Source organism: Pimephales promelas, chromosome 17, assembly GCF_988280905.1.
Source record: "Pimephales promelas chromosome 17, fPimPro1.hap1.1, whole genome shotgun sequence".
Lineage (NCBI taxonomy): Eukaryota > Metazoa > Chordata > Actinopteri > Cypriniformes > Leuciscidae > Pimephales > Pimephales promelas.
The window spans coordinates 1593566-1603565 of record NC_142785.1 but is presented as its reverse complement, the minus strand read 5'-3'; the positions used below and the strand labels follow the sequence as shown (position 1 = coordinate 1603565).

General features: G+C 32.5%; 2 protein-coding genes across 2 annotated transcripts in view; one reads left to right on the top strand and one right to left on the bottom strand.

The window, feature by feature from the left end:
• The window catches only part of nt5m (5',3'-nucleotidase, mitochondrial), a 339382-nt gene that overhangs the window by 267436 nt on the left and 61946 nt on the right, over positions 1 to 10000 (top strand). The gene's annotated exons all lie outside the window — the stretch shown is intronic.
• lmf1 (lipase maturation factor 1) overlaps positions 1 to 10000 on the bottom strand; it is a 41000-nt gene that overhangs the window by 28193 nt on the left and 2807 nt on the right. The window contains exons 3-4 of the mRNA XM_039653879.2: positions 9803 to 9813; positions 6723 to 6871 (exon numbers count right to left, since the gene is read on the bottom strand). Of these exons, the coding sequence (XP_039509813.2) occupies positions 6723 to 6871; positions 9803 to 9813 (160 nt within the window). The remainder of the gene's footprint in view (positions 1 to 6722; positions 6872 to 9802; positions 9814 to 10000) is intronic.

The following is a 10000-nucleotide window of genomic DNA, read 5'->3' as shown; positions in this document are numbered from 1 at the left end:
ACAGGAAAATATTAAAATAAAGAATGATTTAAAATATGAATACAACTATACTAGTATCTGAATGATACTAAAATTACACTGTTTTGAATGCAATGGATTAATAAAAGAAGCGATTGGAACAGTAAAGCAGATCCTGACATAAAATGCATATAAATTAGGGCTGTGCAAAAATTAATTGCGATTAATCGCATCCAAAATAAAAGTCTGTGTTTACATAATATATTTGTGTGTGCTGTATATAATTATTTTGTATATATAAATACACACACATGCATGTATATATTTAAGAAAATGTGTTATTCATATATAAAATATTTATATTTATATAATTTAGTTTATGTATATATATATATTTACAGAATTTAAGCGCAAATAATTCTTACATACATACATGCATGCATAGGTATTTATATATACAAAATAATTATATACAGCACACACAAATATATTATGTAAACACAGACTTTTATTTTGGATGCGATTAATCGCAATTAATTTTTGCACAACCCTAATATAAATATCAATATAAATGCATATAAAAAATATCAATAATTCTTTGTTTTAATGATCAACACTCTGTAGTTTTAAAACATACAATGCAATGCAATACAATGATGATTTAGATAATAATGCATGCATTTTGTCTTTGTCAATCATTGCGGTTAAAGCAAAATAAAATGAGCAAAAATTCAAATTAAAATCAAAATCGGTCAGCCACCGACAAAATGCATATCTAGTGAAGAATATGTTGCATGCAGCAACTTCAGTCCCTCATAAAACAACCCAAAAAATTCGACCCAAAACTGAATGTAAATGTAGGTAATTAATGTCAGTCATGCATGAGACCAAAGTTACCCGCAGGTGCACGTGACGGGAGTCTGACCAGGCGGTTCAGATGAGCGCTCGCTTACAGTTTAAATCAAGAATCATTAACTTCTGTTCACTGCAAATCACTTGTGTAAAAGTTTAGCTGACAGGAGAGAGAGAGAGAGAGAGAGAGAGAGAGAGAGAGAGAGAGAGAGAGAGAGAGAGAGTTGCGCTTGCCCAAGCCTGACACAGCCGTGAGGAACGCCAGAACTCTCGCCAACCAGCCCGAAGAGGAAATGTCCAACACACACACACACACACACACACACACACAGGAGGCACATTTGGGTTAACTAAAGCAACGTTCAATGTCTCTTCCAAAACTGTGTTTTATGTACTCCGTGCATGAAAAATAATAACCAAATGCAGCTAAAACACTCTAAAAATGCTGGGTTGTTTTAACCCAATTTTGAGTAAAATATGGACAAACCCATCACATTGGGTTAAATATGTCATTTAAAAAATGGCTGGGTTTGACCCAAAATTGGATTAAAACGAGCCAGCATTTTTAGAGTGAATGATGGAGCTCGCTGATGAACTGTAACTACTGTAGTATGAAGAATCGCTGCCAGTCGAGTCCGATCTCATGAAAGTTTGTTTCTATAGCACGAATGTCACTTCTCATGCCATTTATACGCCAAAAATAGTTTTGCGTGTATGGTACGCGTTTTTTTGCGTGCATATGATATGCACTTTTTGGCGTATAATACGCACAAACTCCCCAATCCCCTCCCCCCTAAACTACCCCAGGGTTTTCAGTGCGTAGCATATGCTAGCAAAAAAAAAAACATTTTTGGCGTAAAAATGCCATGAGAAATGACATTTGTGGTGTAGAATAGATACGCACTTTCATGAGTCTGTGTTGAACCAGTCACAACGCTTTCCTGAAACCGCAGTCACATGGTCACATGGTCACACCGCTGTCGTGTGAACCACACTGGTTCAACAAGTATTTGGAGGAAAACGTGTGTAATGCTTCATATTCACAAATGAATCGCCCACATGATATTAGATTCATCCAACATCCCCATAAACATATGTTCAACATTAAATTCCTTTCATTTACAAACTCATTACTTATTATAATGGTCTTACTATTATGCTATGGGCTTAATGGAGGTTTTTTTTTTCTATCCATTCAATGGATGTCAATGGTGAGCCAATCTGTTGGTTTCCCATCACTCATCAAATGTCTTCTGTTGTGTCGTGAAAGAAAGTCCAACAGGTTTAGACGAGTAAATGATGACCATTTGTGAAGGAACTATAACTTGAAGATAGTTGATATTTGGCTAATTAGGGATGCTGAGGGTCCATTATTAAATTAAATTAAATTAAATTAAATTTGATTCAATTAAAAATAATGAATTTAAATGACAAATATTTAATTAAATTTAAAGGCAACTCTGGAGTAATAGCCGGGTTCCTAAAGTAAAAACTTGAATAATTCACACTTTGGCTGACTTTAAACGGCTTAAAATAAAATAAAATAAAACGGCTTCAGCATCCAATAAAATAAAATAAAATAAACAAATAAATAAACAATAAATAAATAAATAGGCTTCAGCATCCAATAAAATAAAATATTAAATAAATTAAATAAATAAATAAAATGGCTTCAGCATCCAATAAAATAAAATAAAATAAATAAACAAATAAATAAATAAATAAATAAAACGGCTTCAGCATCCAATAAAATAAAATAAAAAAAATAAGTAAACAATAAATAAATAAATAAAACGGCTTCAGCATCCAATAAAATAAAATAAAAATAAATAAATAAAATAAAATGGTTTCAGCATCCAATAAAATAAAATAAAAATAAAATAAATAAACAAATAAATAAAATAAAACGGCTTCAGCATCCAATAAATAAAATAAAATATTAAATAAAATAAACAAATAAATAAACAATAAATAAAATAAAATGGCTTCAGCATCCAATAAAATAAAATAAACAAATAAATAAACAATAAATAAATAAATAAAACGGCTTCAGCATCCAATAAAATAAATAAACAAACAAATAAATAAATAAAATAAAAAGGCTTCAGCATCCAATAAAATAAAATAAACAAATAAATAAACAATAAATAAATAAATAAAACGGCTTCAGCATCCAATAAAATAAAATAAAAATAAAAATAAATAAACAAATAAATAAATAAAATAAAATGGCTTCAGCATCCAATAAAATAAATTAAAAATAAAATAAATAAACAAATAAATAAAATAAAACGGCTTCAGCATCCAACAAATAAAATAAAATATTACAAATAAATAAACAATAACTAAATAAAATGGCTTCAGCATCCAATAAAATAAAATAAAAAAATAATTAATGAATGAAATAATTAATAATTAAATAAAAATAAAACGGCTTCAGCATCCAATAAAATAAAATATAAAATAAATCTATTTTATAGTATTTAATTTTAAAATAATTTAATATCCAATTATTTTAAATGTAAAGGAGATTAATTCGAGTAATTAGAGATTAACTGACAGGCATAACATCTCCAACAATGTTCTCCTGATCTAGTCTAGATGATCTGCATTATTTTAGTTGATTTAGTCTGCATTAACAACCTTATTTAGGTGGATGTATAAAGTGCATGTTTAAGCAATGGCTTCTTCAAGGCGAAGGCTTCTGAATGTGAACAGATGGAGGGGGAACGCGAGCGGTTTGACTCCTGCTGGAATGTGTGAACTTCAGTCTCTAAGCGAAAGATTCCCGACACACTCGAAGCGACTCCGACAGATAATGCATGTGTGGAGTCGAGGGACCGGTGCGAACCGCAAGTCCAGTCCGAAAGTCTGAGGGACTCTTTGATGTGTGCTGAGAAACCTCCCTTGCTGAGAGAAGCGGGGGAAAAGAGGAAAAGAAAAGATGGTGAACGACAGCTTGGCCACGGACTCGAGCCGAGACCTCGAGCAGAAAACAGTCATGAACCGCTGGCGTCCGCTTCAGCGCTTCTCGGAAGAGAGAGCAACTTGTGAAACGCTGAACAACACTTTGGGCGTTTTGGCGAGCGCAGCAAATTACTGTGAAGAGTCGGTGCTAATGAAGGTTTTACCACAACACTTCTGATTTAACAGCACCGTTAAACACTGACAAACAAGCACTTGGCCGATTAAAGCCTGAGCTTGTGTGACTGAACTCCACAGATGTTGTACAGTTAACAGCGAGCAAATCTGCACTACTGCTCAAAATACTGGCATAATTACTGTTTTATGTTTTTCAAAGAGTCTCCGATGCTGCATTTATTTGATCAAAAAATACAGTAAAATTGTGAAATATTATTATAATGTAAATCATCTGTTTTCTATGTGAATATACAGTAAAGTGTAATTTATATCCTGTGATCAAAGCATCATTACTCCAGTCTTCAGTGTCACATGACCCTTCACAAATCACTCTAATAATCAACAAACATTTATGATTATAATCAGTGTTCAAAACAGTCGTGCTGATTCAGATATTTGTGGAAACTGATCCATATTATTTTTCAGGATTCTCTTTGATGAATAAGACCAGCAAATATATTTATATTTCAAATATAAAGTTGAAATATAAATATTTTGTCACATGATAAATGTCTTTAATGTAACTTTTAATCAATTTAATGCATCTTTGCCTAATAAAAGTATTCAATTCTTTTTTTTTTAAATTAATATTCAACATTGATAATAATCATAAATGTTTCTTGAGCATCAAATCCTCATATTAGAGTGATTCTGGAGGGTCACATGACACTGAAGACTGGAGTAATGATGATAAATTCAGCTTTGATCACAGGAATAAATTACACTTTATTATATATTCACATAGAAAACAGTTATTTTACATTGTAAAAATATTTCCAAATTTTACTGCATTTTTGTTCAAATAAATGCAGCCTCGGTGAGCAGGAAAGACTTCTTTAAAAAATAATCATAATTGCAAACCAAACTAATCCGTCACACACGTCACTAAACTAAAACTACACATCATCATCATCATCATCATCACCACTCATGAGACGAGTGATAATCATTAGTGTTTGGTTGAGTGTGATTGGGTTGTGAGTCTGAGGGGAAACGGCCTCGGGGTTTTTACAGTTGTAAGCACTTACAGGCAATTATATTCTTGGCCTCGTTTAACCGAACGTGCAGCTCGCCTTCCCCATTCCTCCTCATTTAAGGCTCTAATTGGAAAAACATTTTCATCTACATGGAAAAGCTCGGTCCTCTGGCAGACAATAGTTACGAGCCGGTCGCAGAAGCCGTAAAAAACCCAGACAGAAGTCGTCTGACGGCGTGGTGCTTTCCCCATATATGCCCCCGAGACCCAGAAAACTCTCATGGATTTAGTATTTTCTCGTGTCATTACATTGCTTAGAGCATAGGGGAAAATATATTTATATATATATATATATATAAATATATAATTTTTGGGGAAAAAAGTTGTCCCCTCCCCAGTTGAGGACCAGGACTCAATTTTTAAACAATAAAAAGACATGAATAGGAAAATGAATAGGCAAAAACAATGGTTGTTGTTTTTTAAATCAATCAAAATTATGTTTTATGATTTTATATACCCAACTTTGTAAAAAGATGATTTTTTTTAGAACTTTATTATGAAAGATATAATAGAATGTTTTGATATATCATTTTGCAATATGTATGTAAAATGGCCATAAGGGTGTTTTCCCATTTATACAATATATATCTATACATATTACATACATTTCTTATGTGTGTGTGTTCATACATTCTATACATATTAATATATCTATGCATATTAATGTGTTCTTGGGGCAACATGTAATGAAAATAGAAGAACATTAGGGGGAGTAGTAATCGGCAATATCGTCATAATAATATCTAATATTTCATAGGGATTGAAATATAATTTCTTTCCCTATTCACTTGTTGTGTCTCCCAAAATGCACGATAAACATGACTTAAGTCCCGGTGTCCTACAGTGTACAAATCGATGTCTTGTTTCGTAACAGAAAGTCATTTTTGATTTGATTTGAAACCACATAACAATTTCCTGAGATGTTTACTTATGACAAACAATTAAAAAATGAGTCAGATTTAAATGATAATTATAAAATATAGGGCTGTGAAATAATTAATCGCAATTAATCACATCCAAAATAAAAGTTTGTGTTTACATAATATACGTGTGTGTAGTGCGTATAATTATTTTGTATAAATACACACACACATGCATGTATATATTTAAGAAAAATGTGTTATTAATATATCAAATATTTATATATAATATAAGTACATAAATGCAAATATTTCTTAAATATATACATGCATGTGTGTGTATTTATATATATATATAATAATTATACACACTACAAACATATATTATGTAAACACAAACTTTTATTTTAGATGTGATTAATTGTTTCACAGCCCTGATAAAATATTATAATATTTCCATAAGCGTGTTAAATTTGATCATTAAATTAATGTCAGTACTTTTTGTTATTGTGAAACTTCCAAACTTTTGGCATCTCTGAAAAGCCTTGAATCTGCTCTTTCCTGGACATTCATGATGTATGATATGATAAATATGATGTCCAAATATTATAATGTCCTGGATGCCAGGAGGACATGACTGCAATAATATTACACATTATAACTCAATGCAACTCAATATAACACACAATTTTGAAAGTCAACTTAAAATAAGAAAGCATAAAAAAAGCTTAAAAATATTCAATTCAGTGTCATATTAAATTCAAAATATCATGTGTAATAATGTTACCAAACAAAAGTAAATAGCAGTAAAAAATTTTCCAGTGTGGAGGTGTGTAGGAAAAGGCGTGTGTGTGTGTGTGTGTGTGTGCACTGACCGCTCCCAGCATGATGCGGACGATGAGCCAGCGAAAGGTCCAGATGCTGATCCGTGAAGGCGGGCAGAGACGAGGCATCTGGGACAAACTCCACAGCGGACACAGGAAGATCCCGAGGAAACCGGTTTCCAGAAGCTGGCTTTCCCACCCTGAACACACACACACACACACACACACACAATAATGCTACACAAGATTCCTATGCCATGTTATTAAGAAAGATTCCTATGCCGTGATGCCATGTTAGCAAGAGCTGCTTATGAGATCTGCTCAAGTCCTCCCAAAATCGAATAAATCTGATATTCCAAGATTTCAGTTATGAGATTATGACATCGATTTTTTTGATCATTGATTTTTTTTATCATAAGATTTGTTTAAAAAACTATTGTTCATTTATTTGTTTGTTTTTTCAGTAAAAAGTAAATCTGCAACAATTACAGTTATTATTGTTCAATCTTAGAAGAAAAGGTTCTATCAGCGCTACATATTTGGAACCCCTAAAAGGTTCTATACACTCTTAAAAAAGGGTTCTTCTGGGTTCTATATAGAACCCTGGGGTTCCATACTTGGCCAATAGAACCTTTTACCAAAAAACTCAAACAGGTCCATATGAAGCGGGGGATGGAACCATTTCTGGTACTAAATAGAACCATTTCTTCTAAGAGTGACTAAAACCATTTAAACATTTTCACTTCGACACACACACACACACCAGCCACCATAAAAAAAAATTTGTGTTTTAAGTTTATGTTTATAAAATGTTTATAAAAATATCTGTGGGGTATTTTGAGCTAAAACGTCACATTAGTAAATGTAAACTTCGTATTAGTAAATGTTGAAATGAATATGAACTAAGATTAATAAATGCTGTAGAAGTATTGTTCATTCTTAGTTCATGTAAAGTGTTAGTGAATGATCAAACCATGTGTGTTTCTGCTGTTTTAAAGAGTTAAATGACTCTCATCTAAACTTCTCCCTAGAGAACCAATTCATGCTAAATCGTCAGAGAATGAGAGAGTGTCACAAATGAACACAGAACAAAGTGTTTATAAAAGAGAGGTTTCGTCTAGAAATGTTCACAATGTTTCTAGGCGGAGTTTATGGCACAAATGCATCAACAGATTTTGGAGATGCTCACATGAGTCTCTCCACAGAGAAGATGAGCGACAGAACCGCTCCGGTCTCTCCACACTATTTTTACACCCCCTAATCAGATTTCAAGGAAGTTTTTTGGGGTTTTGGGAGTGAATAATTCATTACATCTGCAGCGCCGCTGATTGGATTTTGAGTCTTGGGATGAGAACAGAAGATTCTGCATATTTGAGATGTTCTCTTTAAACTTAATTCAGTTTACTCCTAACTGGACTCAACAGGAGTTATGAGACCTTTTTTTATTTTTTGCATGGCACTCCTATCCAAATAAAATTAAAAGTTTATCACTCACACTAAAGTTACTGTTCATAAAAATGTGACAAAGTAAAACAATGAGCTGTAAACACGATACGATCTGACATTCTCTTAGCCAGTGATACCATACCTCAAAAAAATGCTGCAATTTATGGAAACTTGTTTCCGGCACAGAATAAGTATTTTTTTTTTTACATATTTTTATCTCACAATTGCAATCTCACAATTCTGTCTTTATTTCTCAGAATTGCACGATATAAAGTCAGAATTCCAGGAAAAAAAAGTCGCAATTGTGACATAAAAACATAATAAAAAATAAAAAAGGTAATTGCGACTTTATATCTCGCAATTCTGACTTTATATATAAACATGCAGTTTTGAGAAATAAAGTCAAAATTGTAAGATATAAAGTCGCAATTGTGTGTTATAACGTCAGAATTGTGAGATATAAAGTTGCAATTGTGACATTTTTCCTCCGAATTGCGACTTTATATCATGCAATTCTGACTTTATATCTCACAATTGCGTGAAATAAAGTCAGAATTGTGATATATAAAGTCAGAATTGCGAGATATAAAGTCAGAATTGCGAGATATAAAGTCATAATTGCGATATAAAGTCAGAATTGCGAGATATAAAGTCAGAATTGTGTGATATAAAGTCAGAATTGTGATATATAAAGTCAGAATTGTGTGATATAAAGTCAGAATTGTGAGATATAAAGTCAGAATTGCGAGATATAAAGTCAGAATTACGAGATATAAAGTCAGAATCGTGTGTTATAAACATGCACTTTTGAGAAATAAAGTCATAATTGTGAAATACAAACTCAGAATTGTGATATAAAGTCATAATTGTGAGATATAAAGTCAGAATTGTGATATATAAACATGCACTTTTGAGATATAAAGTCATAATTGTGAGATACAAAGTCAGAATTGTGATATAAAGTCAGAATTGTGATATATAAACATGCACTTTTGAGATATAGTCAGAATTGTGATATAAAGTCAGAACTGTGTCATTTTTCCTCAGAAATGCAAGTTTACATCTTGCAAAAACATCTTGTATGATCGCTGATGCATCAATTAATATTGATCAATTGACCATATTGATGCAGTGTGACAGCCCTGGTAAGACTACTACTAAAAACGATTTACAGTATAATCATCTGAAGTGCATTACAGTGGCATCGCACAGTTACATGCACTTGGATTGATCCCTAAAATCAGGAACGGCTTTAAATGACAAAACTGGAGTATAAAACACAAGAAATATTCAAATATAAATCAAAAAACATGTTCTTGTCTTCCATTCAACAATGGATCTAAATGAAAACCCGACTGGCCAACTGAGCCCATTTGTGGCTTTCTTGTTTATCTGGGGAATTTGGATTTTGCTGGGATGGAAGAGTTGGAGTGGCCGCTCACAGATGTGGTTAGTGGGATGAGGTAAAACACTGGGGTAACAGTTCAGATGACTCCGCTTCGAAGCCTCAATCGGTCACACGTGTGCGGATCCCAAATATAAACTCTAAACACAGAAGGGAACTCTGGGAGAAGAGGCTCTGGTTTACTCCTGACTTCCAATCATTCATGAAAACTCACATCCACGTGTGCTAGGAGGACTTCGCTATAGAAATCAAAGAGTGTGTGTGAGGGATGTTTACTCACCAAAAGAGTACCTGGAGGGAGGGAGGAAAAGGGAACTTTATGAGATTAAAGTATGGGAGCCTATTTCATCACATTTAACACAAAAAAACACACTTTGATAAATCATAACTCATGAGTCATTATTACGAAATAAAAGTCTAAATTATGACAAAGTCTTTAATTATGAGAGTAGATTTTTGGTTATGATTACTAATAGTT